At 40.7% G+C, this 24,623-nt stretch overlaps 3 protein-coding genes across 3 annotated transcripts; 1 reads left to right on the top strand and 2 right to left on the bottom strand.

Annotated features, from left to right (window-relative positions):
• Nucleotides 1–740: 740 nt before the first annotated feature.
• Nucleotides 741–8,841, bottom strand: arpc1a (actin related protein 2/3 complex, subunit 1A). The gene is made up of 11 exons (XM_080030220.1): nt 8,446–8,841; nt 7,846–7,940; nt 7,507–7,611; nt 6,609–6,831; nt 5,191–5,298; nt 4,904–5,007; nt 4,691–4,799; nt 3,366–3,441; nt 3,082–3,275; nt 1,684–1,774; nt 741–1,576 (listed from the first exon to the last, which is right to left on the bottom strand). The coding sequence occupies exons 2-11, from the start codon at nt 7,907–7,909 to the stop codon at nt 1,538–1,540; spliced, it is 1,113 nt and encodes a 370-aa protein (XP_079886346.1). The 5' UTR covers nt 7,910–7,940; nt 8,446–8,841; the 3' UTR covers nt 741–1,537.
• Nucleotides 8,842–12,071: 3,230 nt separating this feature from the next.
• Nucleotides 12,072–15,053, top strand: LOC307252273 (uncharacterized protein; the record flags this gene model as incomplete). Its single annotated transcript, XM_080029911.1, has 2 exons — nt 12,072–12,534; nt 14,491–15,053. The coding sequence occupies 2 exons, from the start codon at nt 12,072–12,074 to the stop codon at nt 15,051–15,053; spliced, it is 1,026 nt and encodes a 341-aa protein (XP_079886037.1).
• Nucleotides 15,054–18,817: 3,764 nt separating this feature from the next.
• abcg2b (ATP-binding cassette, sub-family G (WHITE), member 2b) lies at nt 18,818–24,361 on the bottom strand (the record flags this gene model as incomplete). The annotated part of the gene is made up of 15 exons (XM_080029910.1): nt 18,818–18,968; nt 19,098–19,147; nt 19,279–19,368; nt 19,507–19,661; nt 20,216–20,340; nt 20,462–20,551; nt 20,997–21,148; nt 21,490–21,636; nt 21,897–22,009; nt 22,338–22,489; nt 22,740–22,897; nt 23,274–23,429; nt 23,514–23,631; nt 23,733–23,792; nt 24,210–24,361. 15 exons carry the CDS (start codon nt 24,359–24,361, stop codon nt 18,818–18,820), a joined length of 1,869 nt encoding a protein of 622 aa, XP_079886036.1.
• Between the last annotated feature and the right edge of the window lie 262 nt (nt 24,362–24,623).

Below are 24,623 nucleotides of genomic sequence, written 5' to 3'. Positions count from 1 at the left end.
ATCTAAAAGTTGTTTGAATATGGAGAAAGAGGTCTTAACACAAATATAGGAATTGTAACTTCCCTGCGTAACAAATCCCATCCCTTTTCTTTTAACTATACTACATACAGTATACTGGTTTGCATATTGCAAAATGCAATTGGATGTCTTAGGTCATTTGGTATTTTTGGCATACTGCAGTTGACATGTATTGGGACATCAGAAATCGTATGCAAGTATTGGTATTGGAATGCAGCAAGGTGACATATTCTGCTCTGCTACCTTATTCATGGATTTTGTTGTTCTTGGCAGTGTTGGTTGGTCAAACACTTCGGTTCAGACTGAAATATCTAAACTATTGGATGGATTGGAATTAAAGTAGAATCCAATTTCCTTAGATGATCCTTTTGAGTTATCAAGGTTCGAGGTTCTAATTTAAATTTGCCATCAGACTAAGCTGTGCTTTGTTTTCCGCTAGTTAGCAAAGGTTTGCATGCTTTAACACTGTACGCTAAGATGTTACAAGTGAATCAGAACATCAGCGTTGTCATTGTGATTATGTTAGCATGCTGATATTTGCATTTAGTTTGAAACACAATTCGTATGCTCTGGCCAAATAATAGTTTTTGAGTACACAGGGAAAAGTATAAGGAAAAACCCAAACTAGTGGAAGACAAAAGGCATCTAGGTATAGTTTCTACCCTACGTATAGTTACAACCCTGTGTAAGGCAAAGACAAAGGAAGATAACAGCCGAGTGACTTGTGTACTGTAAATGCATTTCATCTTTATTTCATGTCTACCTCATGATCAGTTACATAGAAATCCTCCATCTTTTGTGGTTTTAGTGTAGTAGCTACAGAGCCTCGTGCTGGACAGCAGTGACTCCGTACACAGTTTAGACAGCTGCTTTCAACTCTCCACCATCAGATCCTGTACAGCTCGCTACAGCCAACCAGCAGCATGGCCTCAGAATATCAATAACAATGGTCCAAATCTACAACCATGACTTCACCTGCTGGAGAACATTTGATATACTCCAAGAAGTAAAACACCACGTCCTTCCATCTACTAAACATTGATATTCAGAGGTCATGTTAAGGGTTAATCTGAGGTTAAATACAGTCCGACTTTTGGATAAAACGCACTTTTTAGTGTTCAACTTTTGGTACAGGAGGTTAGAGAACATAAAAACACACATATCACTTCACTTTTTTTTGAACACGCGTCAAATGACCTTCCCACTTTGACACCTGGTTAACCTTCATTTAAAAACAAACAAACAAAAAAAAAGAAATCAACAGTGATGTCACACGTCAGCTTAGTGTGTGTATGTGTATATGCGTTTGTGTACTTAATTATGTGTGGGTGTGTGTGTGTGTGTGTGTGTGAGAATGTTTGCACACTACCCACAAGAGTGTGTTATGGTCTGATCAGTGCTTCAAGCAGACACTCGATAAGGTGGTCAGTTATGTTTGTTACTGGCTGTGGAAGGAGGGGGCGGGGGTGAGGGGACAAGTGAGGCTGCAGCGTTTCTTCATTCGTTTCACAAGATTCCTTCACATGATGCGGAGACCCTGGATAGAAGCTTCTAGACTCTGAGGATGGAAACAAGGAAAAAAAACACACAAGGAGAGTTACAGCTGGGAGATTTGGGAAATAGAGTTTTTCAAGAGAACAGCTTATTTTTGGTTTGTGTTTGTACCTTGAAGTCCCAAATGGTCATTGCTCCATCAATGCCTGTGGTGCAGAACTTGCGACAATCCTTTTTGTCTCCCTCATAGATAGACACTTGGCTGAAGACCAGAAATGTAGATACACAGACAGATTTAACAAAGGGGGGAAGAAGTTAAAATAATGAAAGATATAATGATGCATCACAAACCACTTTGTCAAATCACTGGGTCTAGTCAATATATACTACACTACTATCACCTGCCCTTCAAACCACAATGTGATGTCTATATATGTATAACTTTTGGTACGAATGAACAAACATTTGTCCAGATGCAAATGCAGGCCGTCTTTGTTCCTGCCTGGTTTAATAAAGGTTAAATAAATTTTATTAAATTGGGACGACTAAATAAAAACAGGCTAATCTTCACTCAAGCACAGGCTATACATGTTACACTACTCTACTTTGCTGTACACTAATGTTTGACTCGTTTATTGCACAGCTTGTTTTTCCCATTAAAAAGGAGACAGGGAACGATAAAACATTTAATATATCGGCGGTAGAGCGCCACTGAGCATCCAGTTTGATCTATTCCAGCCAATACTTTGGTTTCATGACGCAACATCTATTTTAGGGGATTGCATAATATCCTTGCCGGTTTATTAGATGATAAAAAGAATGCAGTCATATAACAGTCCTGCAATGAATTCTGAAGATTATATTGTTTTTTTCTAAGCTGTCTAAAGGAGGAGATGATTCAACGATGGTCATTTTCAAAGGCGATGGCACCGATTCATTGTGCTGCATTATAAATAGTGGTGTTAAATGTAGACACCACTCATTAAGAACAAAATGTTAAACACCTCACAGAGCAGCATCCAAAGTTGTAAATTGTCCTAATTCTTTTTATTTTTTGCTGAAAATTGTTAAACTTCCATTGCACAGTGACACTCTTTTAGTGCCGACAAATCTAAATTGTATTCACACATTTGGATGTAAATTAATCGACGACACAATTTGTGAAAACTAAACCAAATGTGTGTCTATACTGTCTTAAAAGGAACATTGTTTTTAGATGGGTTCCGGGTCCCTTCCCCGCACTGATCCCGTTTTCTCAATCAGGTTATCACCAGGGTTTTTCCAGATCAAATGTAAGACTTTTTAATACCACTTAGAATGAAGTATTACTAGAAATATTACCACAGGCCACCCCCCCCCCCAAACTCTATCCGCATCTGTAATCAGAACCATTTGAGTTGTGTTTGAAGGAAAGCACTATGGGTGCCTAGCAATTCTTGTCCCTGGCTTTGCAAATGCATATAAATACTGTTCAAAAATAATTTAGGGGATTTTCCCCGAGCCCCTGTTCATTTCCTACCATCAGTGCAGGTACCTTCTCTACACTGATCCCAAGCTGCTGTGACTTACGTGATGCTGTTCTGGTGCAGTGTGTCCAGGGCAGTGTTGCGGTCCTCGGTGGTGGCTCTCTTGTCCATGTTCCTGAAGCGCTCCATGGCAGAGATGTTCCTCTGGATGCTCTGCTTGGGCAGGTCCAGCTTTGACACAAAGGTCAGCGCTCCACCATCGTCGTAACGGAACAGCATGGGGCAACAGTCGTGGCCCTGAAGACACAGGCCATAGATTTAAAATGGCATTCTTTAACTATTGTATATTTGTTTATGGAAACAAATTATTATTTTTTTTATTCTTACCGCAGCGACTAGACTGTTCTCTGAAATAAAAATGACACTGAGCAGAGGAAGGAACTCCGTCTTCAGCTGTGAAGGACTAAACACACAAACAGAAACAAATGAATTATAATCTTCAGTCAACTGGTTATATTGTATTTACAAAATTAAAACAGGCAGCTTATTAGAAATTCCAAAGTGGTGTGCAGTCAGAGACATCGGATCGTTGCTGAATATGATGGAGACGTTTGTTTTTATATTCTGGGTTTGCATCTCAGGCTTCAATGCAACAGACAAAAGTGAGTGTACTGGCATTTCACCTTCTGCCAATATTCGACAAAACATGGCTAATTCTTCTTAATTTGCAGTATAGTAATTAGGTTATTGTATAATTCTGACTTTTCTTTCAGTCTTATAAAAAGTATTCCTAATATACAATTTTTTAATGCCAGGTTTTCTGTGTTTTTGATTCTTGTAGCAGGACAAAATAGGTTATGTAATGAGTGTGTTTTTTGTTCATCTTTCATATTAAAACTAGGAAAACTTTCTGCCAATGTTTTTATAATATTCCACTGATCTTAACCCTTGTGCCCTCCTCGCCCATTTTTGCAGACTTTTTTTTTTGATTTGGCGATCATTTTGGCTGTGTTAAAGCTTTTGGCATGATTCTTTGCAGGAACTTTTCTTTTGAGTCAAATTTTCAAAATCATTGCAATGTCTTTAACTCATACATGTGTTTCATACTATGTCACTAAATTTACTATACACTCACCAACGTCGAGCCAAAAATGTCCACGCTCACAAAACGTGCTATTAAATCATCATACATCAATATTTTTTTCTGATTTTTTTTTTTACATACAGTGCTGTGTGAAAGTTTGTGAACCCCTTGAGCCTTTTGGAATTTTATTTATTTTAATCATTATTAATTAATTTTTCTCAATACCAGTATTTTTTATATGAAATAACAGATGTTTGTTTATCAATTCAACATTTTTCTTTTCCAGAAATCAATTGTTAAAACAGATAAAACAAATTATTTGACAAATGTTGTATGTGCAAAAGTTTGTGAGCCCTGAGCTGCATTGCTTAAATCGAGCAAGGTAAACACAATCAAGGTGGGCCAAATTGAGTGATGAAATGGACCAATGTAATGAGAGATCTTTAGGGAAGAACTTGGGCGGCAATGTGCAGTAGCAATGTGCCAAAGGCAATGTACAAGAAAATGTACGCTAGTAACAGGATTTAAAAAACGTACACTGATTGTAAACATACATTTTGTTTGATCTGGGGATATGCTGATAACAGCCACAATCAAGACCTCTCAATGTGTGTGGAAAGGACTATACCTGGCAGTCTTAGAGCTGTCCACCACAGTGACAGTGCTGTCATGGCTGACCCAGGCCAGGCGGTTACCAGAGGCTGAGAAAGAGACAGAGTGGACCCAACCCCCTCCACCTGACAGACAAAGTGCACAAAAGAAGCAAACATGGTTCAGATCAAAGGGCTACAGTGAATCATATGAAAGAGGAGTTTAACTATGACAAGACACAGATACAGACCCGCTCCTCCAAATTCTGCTAGCACAGCCCCAAATGGCATCTTGCTGCCCCAGGGTGTGGGGCCTGGTTTCTCTTCCACCTCCTTAATGTAGGCTGAGAACACCCTGGAGGCCGGAGGGGAGGGGAGGGGTTGGGGAGAGAAAGAAACAAAGAGAGGACGTTGGTAGGTTTTCAATCATTTCATTAGGTAATTATATTTAATGAATGTAATTGTGTCATTATAATTTATTCTTCATTATTGGTTTCTTAAGATATATATTTTTTTGTTAATCGTTAACAACATTCACCTGCATTTGAAGTCACAGGAGCCAGCAGCCAGCAGGATGTTGTTGGGATGCCAGTCCAGACTCAGGATGGTGGAACGAACTGGCTTCTTGATGTGCTTGCTCACCCACCTAAAAGTGTTTGAAAAAGAACCAATGTTTTTATATGGAATGTGAAAAAACTTCCAGGTATAAATTCAAATATTAATTCATCGGATACACCAATGCTTTGTTTTAGATGGGAGACAGCAACCATGTTTTGGGTGTAGTCCATCAAAATGTAATTGTTTCTATTCAACACAACACACCCACATGTGAACAATACCACAATGAGGATTAAGAATCAGGCCACCCTGGTTTGACGGCTGAAGAGTCTTGTTACTTTCAGGAAAAACGACCAACGAGCACAATGGAACAGAACAGACTGGTGCAGTGCCGGAGCCATTAAGGAAAATCTTTCAAGACTTGTGGCCCTTTTCCACTACATGGTACCGGCTCTACTCTACTAGCCTAATTTGGTTTTCCACAACTAACCAATACCTGGTACCTACTTTTCTGGTCCCTACTCCATTGAGGTACCAGGTACTATACGGTGATGTGAAACACTGCAGACCAACGATTGGTCAGAGTGACATCAGTTGGACAGCACCCTGTCCTGCAGAACAAACAGAAAAGCTAATGTAGTGGTCGCAGTTTTTGATCTTGCCTTCTCTCCAGTTTTTGTTGTACATGGCCATTCGACAAAGTACAGCCGTTCCCAACATTCGTGCCGACGACAAAATCCAGTGAGAGCTGATCAGGCCCACATGAAATGAGAGAGTCTACCAGCAACTCTCGAAACCGATGGCGGTGCGCTAATGCTTGTTGGCGAACATTAAATGGTAAAAAAATGATTAAAAACACGACTAGACTGCTATGACACCGCAAGTTTCTCTGAGTGGTAAAAAACTGAACGTTACTGTACTATCATGGGTATTATCTTGTAATGGAAAAAGACCTCCAGAAAATGTACACATTACTATTACATTACATTATTATTAGGCGAGAAGAATAGAGAATAGTGGGAAATGTAAAAGCGCCATTGTTGTGGATCTTCACCAGCCAATTGGAAAAAACAGTACTTTGAAACCACTTCGCAGCAAAAAGCCCTTACGCCTTGTTCACATTATAGGCGTGGTGTGAGCCTGGCAGAGCGAGGCGTGTGTCTTTTTACTCAGGTTCCCATGTTAACAGGTGAAATTTTTCACACATCTCGCCTAGCAGTGTGTCCCCCAACTGGACACTGCGCAGCTCAGAGAGTGTGTTGGCTCGAGCTAAGGAGGGACGCCTATTTTTTTTAAATTAATACTCCCAATCATAACATTCACCAAATAATTGGAAAATATCTATCTGAACATAATCTTGTGTCTTTAGTTGTATTCAATATTGTAAAATAATCTCACCAGTCATTTTCAGACTCAAAGTAGCAGACAGAGATGAGTCGAGCGCCACTACCAACTGCAAACTTGTTCTCCAGTGGAGACCACTTGACAAAGGTGGCGGCTCGGTTGATCCTGAGGATGACCAGTGTGGGCTTCCATACCCCCTCCTTCTGGGACCACACGTAGGCATTACGGTCTGCACCACATGTCACTATACGGTCACTTTTAGGAGCCCAGTCAATACCTGCCAGGCAACAAAGAAAGACGATGTGAAAAGATCGATATGACGGATAGAAATAGACTTATATATATATATATATATATATATATATATATATATATATATACACATACACACACACAATAATGATCATATAGCAAAAGTTAATTAAAAAAAACAGACTGACTATCGCAACACTCATGAAGTGAATTATTGAGACACATTGTAGTACGCTGAGAGCTGCAACTAATAAAACACATGTAATCAGACAACACAAGAAAATAAAGAGAAATCAGAAAAACAGCCACAGCCACCTTCACAGCCAACTGATTGTGAGACACCTGCAGAGCTAACTCATTGTGGCCATGGTTCGTTACTTATGTTATTTTTATGTGCACTTGGATGCTTCTACATTCATAACTTCATGCACCAGTCCGTCAACTCTGATGAACCTGGCTATTATTTCTTATTCACAGCAATATATATTTTTTTTTTCAAAAATAATTTTAAATCTTCCACCATCTTTCATATCAAAAAGCAAAGAAACATTACAAAAAAAGCAGTAAAAAATATATTTTATTTATGGTTATTACCCAGTTCATGATGTAATCAAGAAAACACATAATAATTTTCCTATTTAAGAGCCTACAAAAGTGCTGAATACACAGAATCACAGATGCATTAAATATTAGTAAATACCCGTTATGTGTCCATTATGCTCCTTCAGCTCATGGGTCTTGACCCACTGGTTTCCACTCTTCTTGTAGATATGAACTTCATGGTTGTTTGGACTGATGGCAATTTCTGCAGAAAAAAGGGACATAAACCAGCCAGTGAGCAGGATGGAACTACAAATGAGAAACAGGCTGGACCAGTTTCTGGTATCTGTCAGATACAGAGTTCAATGTAACAGTTCACAAATCATGCAAACAGACAGGGGACCGGTATTATTTTAGTGGCTTACATTAGCATAAATGGTATACAGTGTACAAGCTGGTAGTGATAGACTCAAAAAGGGAGGAAATATTTGAGCCTTACGTGTCCTGTCGCGGTTCCACGCGTGGCAGGTGATGGGTTCCAACAGAAACTGATGAAGGGACATCTTGTCTGGGTGTGGTCCTTTAAGTGGAGCTCTGCAAAGTCACACAGCAACAAAAAAAACTTTGTTAAGCAACTAGCGACAGCCACAAAAAAAAACACCTCTGAGCAAAGAGCTGAACTGAACTTTGCCTGTATCGGCTTTAAAACTATACTGTCTGTTTGGTTACCTCTGAAATGGAACAACCAGTTAACCTCTAACATAACTGCAAATATACTTTACAATTCAATGTGTTAGCATGGACAGAAAACACTGAAATGTTGCCTCAATTAGCTAATGTTAACGTCAGCTAAAATAAAATTACCAAGCTAACGCTAACCATCACCACAGTCTTAATTTCTTCACTATGGCTTCCCAAGTTAAATAATGTTACGAGCTGATGTTGCTGAGCTATCTAGTGTAATTTAGTCATGACTACTTAAGTTGCCTTTTAGGGCCTCTCTTTTCTGTAGCAGACACCGGTTTTCCTTGGAGGAGATGCCTTTGCTGCCGATGATAGCTGCAGCATTAGCCGTGCATTAGCTCTCGTGCTAACTTACCTCGTCCGTCTGGTTCTCCGAGTGTGCACTCTCGTTAGCCGCCGAACTAAGTGACGCTAGCAGGGGGGAGAGGTTAGATTTGGGGATGGACCTGAATTCGCGGACTCTGGTCAGTCGACACGAATTCGTCCAGGAATGTTGAGGGAATGTCAAGACGGCCAGTAGGATCCGACCGGGATCATCAACTCGGCAGCGAAAAGGAAAAAACCCTATCGTGGATGCCTGGCTGACAGCTAGCTTAGCATGATCACGCTAGCTGTTACATTCAACTGACGAAACCTCGCTCGCGTCAAAGTCTCACGAACGAGTACGAGATAGTACACGAGAGCTCCTCTAGCGGTTCAAATAGAAACATCCAAAGAGGCCTAACCGGATACTGAACACAGTAGCCTACACACATGGCATGTACACTAATGAGTCCATGATGTACATCGTACACTGCGTTTTCCACCCGCATTTCACAAGCGGCCCCTCTCTGCATCTGATTGGCTAGTACCGACCCACTTTGCTTCTGATTGGTTACTTGCCGTCCCGATGTCTTGTGATTGGAGGCCTAGGCAGTGTACTAGTTGTTTCTAGCAGACCTAAACTAGTGTATACATATTATGGCATATTTAATAGCATATTAATTAATTAATTTTATTTATATAATCATTTAGAGAAATCCAGTTATCAAAAACCATACAGACACAACATGTAAAAGCATGCATGTAACAGCATGCAAAAAAAGAAAAGGGGAAAAAGCCCACAAGTATTGTATTCTAATAGGCATTGAACACTGAACTCTTATGTTACATTTTATAAAATTTGAAGGAATGAAAGGGGTGTTGCAAGACATAAAGCTATGGGGCATAGACCCCCCAAACATTTCTGAATTCCTGCTATGTGTATATGTGCTCCTATTGGGGTCAATTAAAGGTGTCAATTTTATTATTATTATTTTTTTACTGGGGCACAGCAGATAAACACTTTACACAGTAAAAGGGGTCTAACAACACCCCGACTGTATCGGCAGTCTATGGCCTTTTTTACGACAGTAGCCTATACAAATAGGGCTAATCCTTTTAAAATCTATGAAAGTCAATGACATTGTGAGGCCTAAAAAAATAGGCCAACAAGGAATGTAGCTGTATCATGCAACTTTTTAAAATAATAGATCCAAATTCTGCCTAATTTTAAATATCATCATGCTATTGACTTATGGGTAAAAGGTTCTTAAACCAATCAGAGTGGGTTTCAAATTCAATTAGTATCCCTCCATCGCACCTGGTAGACCTACAGATGAGCTGCTGCTGGCTGCCAACACCAAAACACATTCAGATCCTCACTCTCTCCTTTAAAAAACAAATCTGTGGTACGTGACCTAATCTTCAAATGGAGTCAATATCAAAAGTTGAAGGAGAACAGCTTCCTACACCTCCACCGTACTTCTTACCAGGTAAAATAGCTCTCAACCAGCTTGGTTTACACAACCTGAAATTATCTTGTTTTCACATTTAAAAAGAAAAAGTGTCAATTTGTATCTACATACTTGTATTTATTGATCTTTTTACAGATGAAAGTCAATCATGGCGAGATGTTAGTAGCTACCATGTTCACTCACCTTTCAGCCCCCTACCGCCACCTGCCTCCTTCTCCTTTTCTCCTGGACTTGGCAGCTCCACCCAAACCAACTCATCTCTACCAGGTGCATGCACACTAAACATTTCTCTCCATTTTGAATGAGAGTAGGCTTGAGTGTCGCATTCTCTTTCTTCATGATTCAGTGATGTTTTTTGCTTTTTTAAACTCAAAGGTAGGCTAGATTTTTTTTTTTAAGTTATTTTAAGGTATGAAGTGTTGATTGTAGAGTTGTCTGTGTATTTAAAATGTTGCACTATCCGAAACTATGTGTGTGGTGGCATAGTGCTGACCTCTACATGCTAATTTAATTCCACTGGAAGTTTCGGGAGGGATAACATACAATTGGGAAAATAAAAATCATATTGTGCTAGGCCAACCTCTAAGTACTAATCACATAATAAGAACTTAAAGCGTTGTTGATTTAAGAGTGTATTGTATGCTGTTATGTAACATTCAGAACATTTTCTTCTCATGCTCCCATGTCTTTTCTCTCTAGTGGATCTTCTTACTCTGACTACACCCAAAGTAAAGTTTGTGAGCTATGAACGGCTGTATCGATCTCCAGGTCTGACGAAATGCCTTCATTGTCAGACCCAGGTCACCACGCAGGTCACCTACCGAGTCGGGACTTATGCATGGCTCATTTTTCTTGTATTTGTGTTTTGCGGGTGAGTAGAATCTCAATTAAAACACCTAAATCTGGTCATTTAATTGCCCGGCATTCAAAAGGCAAACACTGGTGTCATTTCTGTCCCTCAGGTTGCTGCTTGGATGCTGCCTGATTCCATTTTTTGTAAATCATTTCAAGGATGCCCATCACACTTGTCCTCTCTGTCAACGAGTCATCCACATACACGGGAAGAGGTGCTGTGAATGACAACACATGAGCCTGACCACCAACAGGTTAATCTAGTGGGTTTCTTCATCATAATACAACTTCCAACTGAATATTGAAGATCTATTTTTAAATGTATAATATATTAGAAATGTGTGTTCCTGTCATGTAAAATTAAGACATATTTTAAAACAATTTTATTATGTTTTGTAAAAAAATAAACTAAAATAAATGTTTTCTATGGGAATACTTTAGTCAAGTTTTCTGCCTTTTTTTTCTGCCTTTTTTTTTTTTTAAATAAAAGGGCGAACAAAATGCTGTGCTTTGACATTTGATCAGATGGTCTATATTTTGCCAAAATAAATAATACCTGCAAGTTAAATGAGTTTTTAAACAAAAAATAAAATAAAATTATCTGCTGATCTGCATCATGAGGTGCAGTTAAACACTGTGCAAACAGCTTGTTATTGCATGTTATTTATTTAGCATACTACATTGACGGTCAAAAATTTACTTTCATGCTTAAAGGTGCCGTGTGTAATACCGGATTAGTTACTAAAGATGGCATCCACCAATGCCTCCCAGTCTTCCCACAATAGCAATATGGCCGTTAAGTTTGCCAGTTCTGGGCCACTGTAGTAACATGGCAGCCTCGTGTAGGGTGACTCACTCCTATGTAAATATAAAAGGCTAAGGAAATAAAATAAATAACTTATTTTCAAACGACTGTACTATTTAAAACATACTTATGGATATTATATTCCATTTCTACGAAGTCTGACCTGAAAAATACCAATCAATTCCACACACTGCACCAGTGAGACTTCGTTTCCACGGATTTTACCTCAGCCACTATACACAGAGCTCAGTACAGACACTGATCTTACACTCTTTGTTTTCAAAACTGCCTGCGTGGATTAAGCCTGCATGTGCACTCTCACTGCGGGTAGTAAACTTGTCCTCACTAATGGCTCCAGAGGATTAGAGGTGTTAGTTTATTTTAGATCTCTGAGCCTCCAGAGTAGCTAATGAGCATTTGAGATGCAGTGAAACCTGTCATTGCCCTCCTGTTGGGGTCATGCACGCCTTCTGCAGCATGCCGTGCCACGCCCTGCTGCTGACGCTCAGGTATTAGAAGTTGTCTGGATGTCTGCTGATCCAAGGGTAGATGAGCACTCATGCACTGGTTGATCCCAGCAGCCACACACTGCAGACCCGCTGCATGGCCGAGGATGCATCGGATCATCTCGCCTCACTCCCTGCACCGGTTTCCTCCATAGTGCCCTCCTCTTTTTTCTTCCAGCAATTCGAAAGCAAAAGTGAACTGCTCTCCTATTTGATCCTGTGTGTTGCCAAAATGCCCTTCATCCCGCCTGTGTCCATTGCACGCTCTGTGTCAGGACTGTCCGGGAAGGAGAGACCCATCAACAACCCTCCATCTACCACTTCTGAATCCAAGATGAAGCTCCAACTCGAGGACAAAGGTGGCTCGGTGAAGGAGCGACTGAACCTCAAGCAGCTGGGGAAGAAGAGCCAACCCAGGAGTCGCCTGCCGACCGCCAAAGGAGTGTCAGCGGCAGAGCTGCACGCAAGGAGAAGGGAGAGAGTGTTGCCTTCAAAACAGATATATGGTAAAACTCATCTCTACACTTACAGTCCCCTCCATAAGTATCGGAACAGTGAGGCCAATTCCTTTATTTTTACTGTAGACTGGAAACATTTGGGTTTTACACCAACAGATGAATATGAGACAATAGCTCAACATTTCATCTTTCATTTCCAGGTATTTACATCTGGATCTGATACACAACTGAGAAGATATCATTATTTGTAAAGGAACAACACATTTTTAGGCGAGCAGAAGTATTGGAACAGATAGACTTTAAATAAATCAAAGTGAATAAAACATATTATTTTGTCACAAATCCTTTGCTTGCAATAACCGCATCAAGCCTGTGACCCATTGACATCACAAAACTGTTGCATTATTCTTTTGTGATGCTTTTCCAGGCTTTCAACGCAGCCTCATTCAGTTGTTGTTTGTGTTAGGGGGTTACTCTCTTAAGTCTCCTCTTTAGCAGGTAAAATGCATGCTCTATAGCGTTTAAGTCTGGAGATTGACTTAGCCAGTCTAAAACCTTCCACTTCTTGCCCCTGATCAACTCCTTCGTTGTGTTTTGGGTCATTATCTTGCTGCATGTTGGAGGATCTTCCAATCAGTTTGGTTGCATCTTTCCTTAAATTGTCAGACAAAATGTTTCTGTAAACTTCTGAGTTAATTTTGCTGTTGCCATCATGTGTTACGTCATCAATGAAGAATAATGAGCCCGTCCCAGAAGAAGCCATGCAAGCCAAAGCCATGACATTGCCTCCACCGTGTTTCACAGATGAGCTTGTATGTTTGGGGTCATGAGCAGATCCTTTCTTTCTCCAAACTTTAGCCTTTCCATCACTTTGGTAAAGGTTCATCTTGACAACAACACAGTAACACATGATGGCAACAGCAAAATGAACTTAGAAGTCTACAGAAACATTCGGTCTGCCAATTTAAAGAAAGATGCAACCAAACTGATTGGAAGATGCTCCATCATGCAGCAAGATAATGATCCAAAAAAACTGCAAAAACAACAAAGGAGTTCATCAGGGGCAAGAAATGGAAGGTTTTAGACTGGCCAAGTCAATCTCCAGACTTAAACGCTATAGAGCATGCATTTTACCTGCTAAAGAGGAGACCGAAGGGAGTAACCCCCCAAAATAAACAGCAACTGAATGAGGCTGCGGTGAAAGCCTGGAAAAGCATCACAAAAGAAGAAGGCAAATATTTGGTGATGTCAATGGGTCACAGGCTTGATGCAGTTATTGCAAGCAAAGTATTTGCGACAAAATATTACGGTTTATTCACTTTAATGTATTTAAAGTCTATCTGTTCCAATACTTTTGCTTGCCTAAAAATGTGGTGTTCCTTTTCAAATAATTATATCTTCTCAGTTGTGTATCAGATCCAGATGTGAATACCTGGAAATGAAAGCTGAAATGTTGAGCTATTGTCCCATATTCATCTTTTGGTGTCAAAGCCAAATGTTTCCAGTCTACAGCAAAAATAAAGGAATTGGCCTCACTGTTCCGATACTTATGGAGGGGACTGTAAATTTGTTTCTGCACTGTCTTAGCACTACTTTTGTGTTCATTTAGGTCTCAAAGTTGCTCTCCACCTGTGTTTTTCTCTTGTATATTTATTTTATGTTGCATTATTAAAGATGCAGTTTCAGAGGAGACGGATTTGTTTACATTTGCACAGCCTGCAGTTTACAAAACATATTTTCTTTACTGAATAATTCTATCCCTGCTGCTGTTCACAGCCACAGTGAAACACACATTTTTCAGGAAGCTTTCAAACTTCAAACAGTGTTCTCGGGATCAAATTTTCCTGTGATTAAAGTTAATTTATTCAGTTATGAGAATATAACTTAGGAACTGTTCACTTCTCTGACACACCCAAAGTTACATAGTGCACATTTAAAGGGAGCCTGAGACTGCTGCTGTAATTGTTGTGCATATGACAAATAGACCATCTTGAATCTTGACAGACGGCGTCCCTGCCTCCAGCTCCAGTGAGTCCCTGGCTAAGACGCCACAGCCCAAACTGGTGAACCGTAGCTCTGTTACACTTGAACCAGAGGTGAGGACCAGGGCCAGGCATCAGGAGAGGGCGGCCCGTTTCACACTAACACTCACACCTGAAGCTGTCATGCTGCTGCAGCGGAGGAACAGCGAGAGGCGGCAACATCATTCAGCGTCCAGGAATTCTGGGAGTGTTTGGGGGAGCGCCTTGGATTCCAGACACAGGAGGGAGAACGTCTCTAAAAGGCATCAACCAGCAACACAGAGGCAAAGCACTCCAAACAGCAGAGTCCCTCCGAAAAGCAATAACAGCCATGCTGAATTAAAAGACATAAACTCTATCATGAAGATCTCTCTCCTGAACGAACAGCACAAGTATGACGATGTGGAGTACGAGGAAGAGGAAGACTCCGTCGTGGACGAGCATGTGGTGCTGAAGTGTACAGAGTGGCTCCGTGGGTTGGAGAACACACCAGTGACCGTGGGAAAAGGCCTGAATAAGAGCGCAAGAGGTGTGAAAAGTTTCTAAGGAAATGAAAAATTAGAAGCACAGTTTATGTGTTGTCATCTTCCAACTTGAGAGATGAACTTCTGTTTTGTGCTTCTGTTACTTATCCCATGCGTGTTCTGTGCTTCTACCTGTTTGCTATTTGGATCAGTCATACAACTGTATGATTTTGCAGTTCCAATAGCCCTGCTAAGATATTCAACATTGGTGATTGGTTGATTGTTTTTATAAAAATGACAGAATTTTGGCAGCTTCCATGAAATGTTGTCATGTCAAATTTATTTTATGTTTCCCAATATTACAAGTTACAAGTTGCCTATGGGGTCTTGATAATCTGAACAACATACCGCAACCTCTGTCCTCGATTTAGATAAGGAAAAAACTGTTAATAGTGGAAGAAACCTCAGGAAGAGCAACAGAGTTGGGATCTCTTTCCCAGCACGGACACACATGCAATAATAGATGCTGTGCGTACAGAAGTAGATAAACAAAAAAATCCCAGTATAAACAAGTTTTTGGGAAAAAAAATTATATGTACTGTAAATTGCGAACGTTTGAACAGTATGGATGCAGGATCCACTATGGCAGGGCTATTCAATTAGTTTTGAATGGGGGCCGGTTGGTGGAAATTATCCAAAATGAGGGGCCGGAAAAAAATGCCTAAAATTGATGAGCATCACATCAATAGCTACATATAGGGGAAGGTGGGGTGATTTGTGCATTTTGGAAGTTGCAAAACCCCTTGTTTCTAGAAAACCGTGGAAGAAATTGGAAATGTGACCACATATTTAAGAAGAGCCATCCATTTGACTCATCCTGTAAAGAAGGGAGACACAAGGAATAAGATATAAGCACATTTAAGCTCAAAAAACTGTGTTTTGCCTTTCAAAGTAAAATTTCCATGATCAAGGTTTTTTGATTATTGTGTCTGAACAATTATAGACACGTTTGAAAACATTTGACACATGTTTTAGTGCTTTGGTATGCTACACTTTGAGTCTATATAGTTAGCACAATGTCAACCCTAAATTGCTGCATCATGCCTATTATCCAAAATTCTGGGGATGGGGTGATTTGTGCGCAAGGGCCTGGGTGAGTTATAAGTAAGTAAGTAAGTAAAATGTATTTATAAAAGCACATTTATGACAGTTTGCACTGTCCAAAGTGCTGTACATAGTGCATTCAGTAGGTAAACAATGAAGGTAAAATAACAATAACCAAAATAAAAGACGTAAAGCCCATACATCCACATAAACACAGATAGTAGTGCAGAGGTAAGTAAGTAGTGCAGAGGTTAATGGGGAGGAAACACCAGGGTGTACATATGGGTTTTGAGCCTTGATTTAAAGGCAGAAATGTAGGGGGAATCACATTTGTCAGGTGGCAGTTGGTTCCACAAGCACGGAGCAACTAGTGCAAAGTACATTTCTGAGAGTTGTGCCAGTGGCATGGCTGTATACGCTGGTCACCAAAAGAAAGTGATAGTCTACAGTAGCTCAGGAGAGAGTGACATCTCAATTCCACTTAACGACACCACTGATGAGAGTTCAGATGGCCAGAAAGATGATGATGGTGACTTTGTCATTGTGACACAATGACGCACAAATCACCCCACTACGTGGGGTGATTTGTGCGACAAGACAACTTTTTTTCCGAAAGCTATATTTCTTAAACAGTTTATTCCAGATCCAAAGTTTTTATTGCCAGGGATGCACAACATCCTGAAATATATGTACATATTTGAGTTGGAGACATAACTGTCAAGGCCTCACTTTAAAATCACTTTGAGTAAAAAGTTGCACAAATCACCCCACCTTCCCCTACTGTAAAACACTACAACGATATAGGAGTGCATATATTGTCTTTATTTTATCAAATAGAGTTCACCAGCTTATCAAAAATAATCCCTATTTGATTAACATAGGCTGCCTGTTGTTTAAGTGTTTAACAATCTTATCAGTTCAGGAAAACACAATAGGTTAACTCTTCAACAGCTTATCAAAATACATAGAAATAAATGTACTCTAAGTGCAACAGCTTGTCAAAATACAGGTAGGCCTAGGTTTACTAAGAGTGCAACAGCTTATCAAAAAACATAGAAATAAATGTAGGCAACTCTAAGTGCAACACCTTACACTACAGTGTTTTCCCCCCAAAAATGTGTTTGTCAAGGGGTCACTGTCCAGGGTCATGGGAGGCGCGGCGCGCTTGGCTGTATTTTGCTCAAAGATGCCAATGCACAGTACAGAAATAAACTGCTTATTTGAATACAAAAAAACTACAGACACTGACTTTACAATTGTGCAATTTTGTTTGCTATGTGAAGGTACACATTTTGTGCAAACATGCAGACAATACAAAGCAAAGTTCTACTGGTGCAATATTATGCAGACACACTAAATACAAATAATGGACCATACACTTACACTGCTGTACAATCGCGTGCACAAAGCTGCATACACAGAGCAGCTGATAGAGAAACGCTTGGAGACACATGTGCACATTTATTTACTGCAGATCACGGCCTTTCGCGCAGTTATGACCATGCAAAAGCACACATCGCGCGTGCTAGTACATTAATTGTGCACCACTTAAAAAAAATAAAAAATAAAATATTTTTTTTTGGGTCGGTCGGTAGTCAAGGCGGGGGCCAGTAAATATTCATTCGCGGGCCGGACCTGGCCCGCGGGCCGCCTATTGAATAGCCGTGGTTAGAGGACAGACAGGCACAACGGAAGAGGCAAGCATTCACACAGAGAGAAACACATACACGCAGTGCAAGAGAGAGAGACAGGATAGCATGCATACTTGAAGAGAGGAATGAAATGTTCTGCTCCTACTGTTTAGTTTGAAATGATTTAATTTACTTTGAACAACTGCTTGATACAAACCTGAAATTTAGATTAATTTAAGCTTGAGAAACACAGCTTTGCAACATATCATTCCACTTCAAAATCTTCAATGTGTAGAGTGAAGATTTGTTATGTATCTTTCTAATTCCTAGTATCACTACACTCTACGCCTCCCTGTTATTTAACTAACATGCATGTCAACCATGTTTATGACACGTTATTAAGTTTTATGGCATCTTTAGGCATCAGTTTACACCCATGCCTTCTTTATCTGTATCTCTTTGTTAATAAAAAAAAAATTGATTACACAAAAATGTCATTTCATTCACTGTTTATGCATGACCTTAGCTTTATGCATTGACTCTTTTATGATTATTACATCATACATAAAATACACCCTAGATTGTGTACACCTTTTCTTTTTACAGTAGCTAATGTTAACTCATTGTACGGAAAATAAGCAGTCGTCTCAGTGTGTTTTTTGGCCGCGACGGGAAGACTGGAGCTTCCTGAAACGGCGACTCCATTTTTTGGGTAGTCGGAACGAGTCGGATTGGTGTATCCTGGCCTTTAGAGGCTTTGTAAGGACTTTGACGTTGGATTGGCCGTTGCTGTTCATTCCCTCATGGACAGACCAAATGTGCTTAGTGGCAGCTTATCCACCTGGGAACCAAATGTTACAACACGTGTGTTTACGTGTGATAGCATTAGTGAGTGAGTAAGTGAGTGAGTGACATTGACAGAGAGAGAGAGAGAGATGTGTACATGTTCAACAATTCAAAAAATTATTTACATTATATCACATTAGAAAGCTTATTTCATCGAGTGCACACATAAAACAACAGAATTGCAATTTTATCTTGTTTGTTATTAAATAAATATGATAAAGGAAACAGTACATGGTCGTTGGGTACACAGACGGATGAACGGGCATCATTTCCAGCGGTTGATTCGTCTTAGCTGTACGTAGGACAGGAACATGCAGATCAACGTGATGGACAGCAGGGCCACCTGGTTCTGCCAGAAGCCCCTCGCAGAATAGTCGATTCCCTGACTATCCAGGAACACCTCTCCTGGGATTTGGCTGCACACAGACAAGACATGCTCAGTGTGTGTGTGTGTGTGTGTGTGTGTGTGTGTGTGTGTGTGTTTGTGTGTGTGTTTGTTTGTGATTATGTTTTAAGGAATGGCGATTTTATCCCTCAGCACTCACATTTTGCCACTGGTGAAATTTTGTCCTGTCATCTCGATGGTGAATGCAGCCTGAAAGGGACAAAGACATTGGGCTGGACAAAGATCTTCATTACAGATAAAGACAGATTCAATTCCATCCCACTGATCTCAGTCCCATGCCCCACCCTTTGCTCTTGCTCTGCCTATTTTCCATAACTTACATCCAATCCATATTTGAAGAGACTGATCCATTTCAGCCAGGAGAGCCAGCTCAGCATGGAATTGAGATTGACAAGATAACCACCAAAGACCTACAAATTGCAGGATGAAAGGGGAAGAGGAGGAACATGTGAAATATAATGATACTAAATGTCTATAATAGCACACATTATGACCACAGTCATGTATTGTATATTGTGTCGGTGTATGTGTGTTTCTTGGTGTCTCACCATCATGAAGACAAAGGGTAAACTAATGAGGATGTTTGCCATGGCAAATGTAGACACACTCGCTGAGATGAGGAAGGCCAGACCGACTCCTCCCAGACTGACCATAGACATTGTCAGGCTAAAACACAGGAAGGCCTCAAAGGCAGGCTTCAACCCTAAAAGAGCAGTGGATACATGTCAACAGAAAGACAGAAAAAATCTCCATCAACCAAAATGGGCATTTTGAGAAAATAATTCAGAGCATCGCTTTGAGCAGGTTCCCTCTGGTGGGATCAGACATGGCAGAAAGGTCAAGTGGAAGGTTCCAGACTAAAAGTGCTCAACAGCAGGAGCTAAAATTAGGAAGACAGTCCAAACTGGAGGCAGGCAGCTCCCTGTCATTTAGATTGTAATTCTCCAAGCTTGAAACCCCTCAGGATGAAGCCGAGCCAGTGCAGAAATAATTATAATGTTAAGCGGTTTTGTGGCTAAGTGTACTGGGGAAATTGACAAAGGCACTTCTTGATTTGAAGATCTCTGCCTGAGTCATACAGGACAGTAATTCAGCTAAATAGTTAATCCAAGCACATGAATACAATAGCACCTGTTCTTCTACACTTTGTTACTGGTTGCATCAGGGTGGCCTCCTCTATCTGCATTGTACATTATGGTGCATATTCCTGGTGGGTATATTATATACTGTATGTGCTCATGTACGTTTGACAATTACCCATCATATAGTAGGCGATGGCTGAAAACACAAAGATGGGGATGATGCGGTTGGGGATGAGGTCAGCAAAGACCTTGGACAGGAAGTAGACAGAAGTACGGTAATAGCCACTGGAGTTCTCGTGACTGCGACAAAACAATAACAAAAGTTAAAGCAATGCATTTACATTTTTATATTGCTTTTAAAGATTTATATTGCCTGTAGGAGCAAATGGTCAACAAGAAACAACAAACTCTTATCACTCACATAAAGATTGCCCTTTCATTGATAAAGAGTTCAACTGCCGACAGATTTCCAAACACCATGTTTATGATAAGGAAGAAGAATGCTCCACTCCTGTTGCAGAGAGAGAGAGAGAGAGAGAGAGAGAGAGAGAGAGAGAGAGAGAGAGAGAGAGAGAGAGAGAGAGAGAGAGAGAGAGAGAGAGAGAGAGAGGGAGGGAGAGAGGGAGAGAGAGAGTTATCTGATGGATACTTATGAGAAAATGTCTCTAAAGATCCCCCTGACGATATGGCAGCATCATAAAAGTTGTTTCCTCATCTCGACATCATGGCTTCCTATCTCACTCGTTTACTAGCCTATATTTCAATTAAAATCTACCCCATAGCGCTTGCACACTTGACCTTTAATGAAATGGAGATATGGAGTTATTTGATCAGTTGGCCTTGGGGTGGGTTGAGGAAAGGTGACACATTTACAGTTTGAAGAATGGGCAGAGGTGAAAAGAGAGCAGATACACTGAGGTAATTCTAGGGTTGGGTGTGGTTTATTTGTAGCGTACCTGTTCTGCCAAGCCTCGGGCAGCGTTAAGGGCATTTGGTAATAGATGAGTCCCACCAGAATGGCAAAGAAGATGTTAAGAGCCAACTGGCCATACGAGGTCTGAGGGTTCCTGAGCAAGTTTAGCAGTGTCCTGCCACACACCACACGCATCTGTCACACGCACACACACACACGCACACACACACGCACACATGCACGCACGCACGCACGCACACACACACACACACACACACACACACACACACACACACACACACACACACACACACTAAGATATGATGACAGCTATAAACAGGGTTCATTCAGCGGGCAGCCGAACACACTGACCTAACAGCTGACGTCAATAAACTTAGCGATGCAACAATATAACTGAGTTTATAACACCTGGGAATTTAATTACCCTTAAAAGGATAGTTAGTTAAAAAAAACTATGTAAGAAAAATTATTTAAGCTCAATTTTGATATGTTTCTGTACTGTGGAGTTGGCTGACCTGATAGAGGAAAGAGGTGGCGTAGACAGCTGCCTTGTCTTGACTTCTGCCATCTCCAGCAATGCTGTTGTTCACATGGTTCAACTCTTCAAGCATATTCTGGCACAGATGGGACTGGCTGTATATGACTGCCAATGGGTTGTTACTCTCTACTGTGGAAAGAGAAAAATAATCCATTTGACAACATAGCCTAATCATTTTGTTCATTATTTAGCCATTATCTCTGCTCAGACACTCAGGATTCGGCGACTTTGTAAGTGAAAAATATTGTTTTTATTTTAAACACGTATCTGATAAAAACTTTACATTTTCCATCAACTTTTATCCTAATCTGACTATGACACCCAGCTGTATTCATACCCACAAATAAGCATAGCCCACGCTTAGAGCCTCTGGTGGTATCATACATCTGAACTGTGTGGGTGTGTTTTGTTGGCGTACCTGCATGTGGGTTTTTCCTCTCCGTTTGTGATATCCAAGAAGAAATCAGCAGGGTTGTTGAAGGGCTCAATCTGGTAGCCTGTAAACACACACACACACACACACACACACACACACACACACACACACACACACACACACACACACACACACACACACACACACACATACACACACACACACACACACACACACACACACACACACACACACACACACACACACACACACACACACACACACAGACACAGACACATGCAACATTGCCACTATTAAAGCAAACAACATTGTGGTATTTGAGAATTTTAAATAGTGCAGTAGTTCATCATCTGCATATTAATGGTAATTTATTATTACGCATTCCTTGTCGAGGTCCTACACCTTTCATTGTAAACACACACACATACCAAGGTCTGTGAAGTATTCCAGTGCGTGGTCTCCTGCTCCTGCGTACACCACCTCCCCTTTATGCATCAGAGTCAGATGCTCAAACAGTCTGAAGATGGAGTAGCGCGGCTGGTGGATGGAGAAAATCACAGTCTTACCTCTCCTGGACAGCCTGGACACACATAAGGAAATTAGATTCCATCCAAAAACACAAAGACAGCATTATGGTGAAGATGCTGCCAATTAGCGGGGGCTGTGAGCTGCTCTAACCTAAGTCAATGTTAATTAAAGCCCACAGTGAATAGTGTGCTGGCCACTGTTTGGCCCCGCCATCTCCAGCAGCATCCTATGCTTCAGTTGTCTTTGATGTTAGTACTGTATGTGTTACCCCAATGTGGGATGAATTAGTAATGGTGTTGTACTTGTGCAGCAGACCGATGATACAGTTTGCAGTGTTGGAGTCCAGGCCAGTGGTGGGTTCATCCAGAAACAGCAGGGAGGGAGAAGTGATGAGCTCCATCCCAATGCTGCAACGCTTCCTTTCACCTCCAGAAACGCCACGCAGAAACTCTGTCCCTATCTGCACACCAAAAATACATTTCTGACACTCATGAATGAGGCACATTGGACAGCCACAGAGCTGTTCACACTTTGTCAATGAAGAGGAAAAGAATAATACATGTTTTCATATCATTTGTGCACGTTGTTCATCGTTTTATATAGCAGGTTATAGTGATGAAGATAATTGTTATTTTATAAAAAATAATATGTCAAGTGAACAATTTTTTTCACTTGCTATAGTCGAAAGTAGATCTTAACACAAATGCTTCTGCTTATACCTAAGTGAGATGTGAATAAAGTAACAGTCTTTTACATTGAGTAGTACCCTGCAGAACTCTTTCCAAAGCTGCTGTATGGTCCGATATATTACTTATTAGCTTGGAAAAACACAGTACCTTGGTGTTTGCACAGTCCGTTAGACTCAGGTCTTGTATGATGGCATCTACCCTGCTGGTTTTATCCGCCGAGGAGTGACTCTTAGGGCTGAGGCGCAGGTTGGCACTGAACAGAAGGTTCTCCCTCACAGTCAGAGTGCCCATCATGATATCATCCTGGAAGCACACAGGTGATGTAGTGACAAACTCCAAAGTAAAACAATCTCAAAGAAGTTGTGTGTTTGTATCTATTTTGTGTACCTGAACCACGTAGGCGGAGCTGAGCCTGAGTTCAGAAGTGACGACTTTGCCGTCCACCAGAACTTTTCCTTCCTTTAGTCCAGCAGGGTTTTTTCTGCCAGCGATTACATCCAGGAGCCTGACAAAAAGGCAAAATAACTTATATTCATGTGGTTGAGGTCCGCCATGTGTTGGAGACAGTGCCTGTGAGTTTTCTTACTAATTAAAATGTTTTCTTACGATGTTTTACCACTCCCCGTGGCGCCCATGATTGCATTCATCCCAGGTCTCATGATGCCACTGCAACAACCAGAAAATCGAATCAAGTCAATGTATTTACAGCAAAACAATATGAATGAGATTGAGAATAAAACAATTCTGTCCAATTATCATGTTATACTGTAGCTAAAAAGCTAAAAGCTAAACCTTTTTTAAACAACTCATGTTTATGTTTGATTGATTCACAAGTCAGGTAATCACATGTAACATTTAAAAGATATAATTTACTAAACTGTTTGACACCTGACACCCATATTTCAATGAAACCATGGCAGCATTATTGATTTAACTTTAAAGCAGGAAGTACAGCAGCATGTAAAGCAGCCATTCAACTTAAATCTATATTGTTGTAATATTCTGTGCGTAATGTTAACGCAGTTAATAACATATGATGCTGCGTCAACGTGTGTGCACACAAAGGCGAGAACCACGTCCTACCTCACATCTTTGAGGATGGATTTCTCAGGACCTCTCTTACGGCAGAATCTGGTCTCCTGAACACAGTAGTGAAGGTTGCTGAATGTGACAGTTGGCCCTCGTTCCTGGAAATAGTCCTCAACATCACAATTAATGTGTTTCTCCGTAGACATCGTCAAAAACAGCAGAATTACCAGCAGAGAGAGAGAGAGAGAAAGGGCGTCAGAAAGTGGGGTCTAAAGAAAAGGAGGGAGAGGGGTATGGTCTGATGTGGAGACCTGTGCAGTGTGACAGGGAGACAGGTGAGAGAATATGTAAACACTATTAGTTTCTGTCATAAACCCATCTGACCTTTGGACTTTCTCAGTCCTCAGCCAATAGACTTGAGGCTGTATTCAAAGAAGATAGTCTGACATTGAACTTTCACCTACCGCA

The sequence above is a fragment of the Ammodytes marinus genome (genome assembly GCF_949987685.1).
Source record: "Ammodytes marinus genome assembly, chromosome: 6".
Lineage (NCBI taxonomy): Eukaryota > Metazoa > Chordata > Actinopteri > Uranoscopiformes > Ammodytidae > Ammodytes > Ammodytes marinus.
Note: the sequence above shows the minus strand (reverse complement) of the source record. Positions and strands in the feature narration are given on the sequence as shown.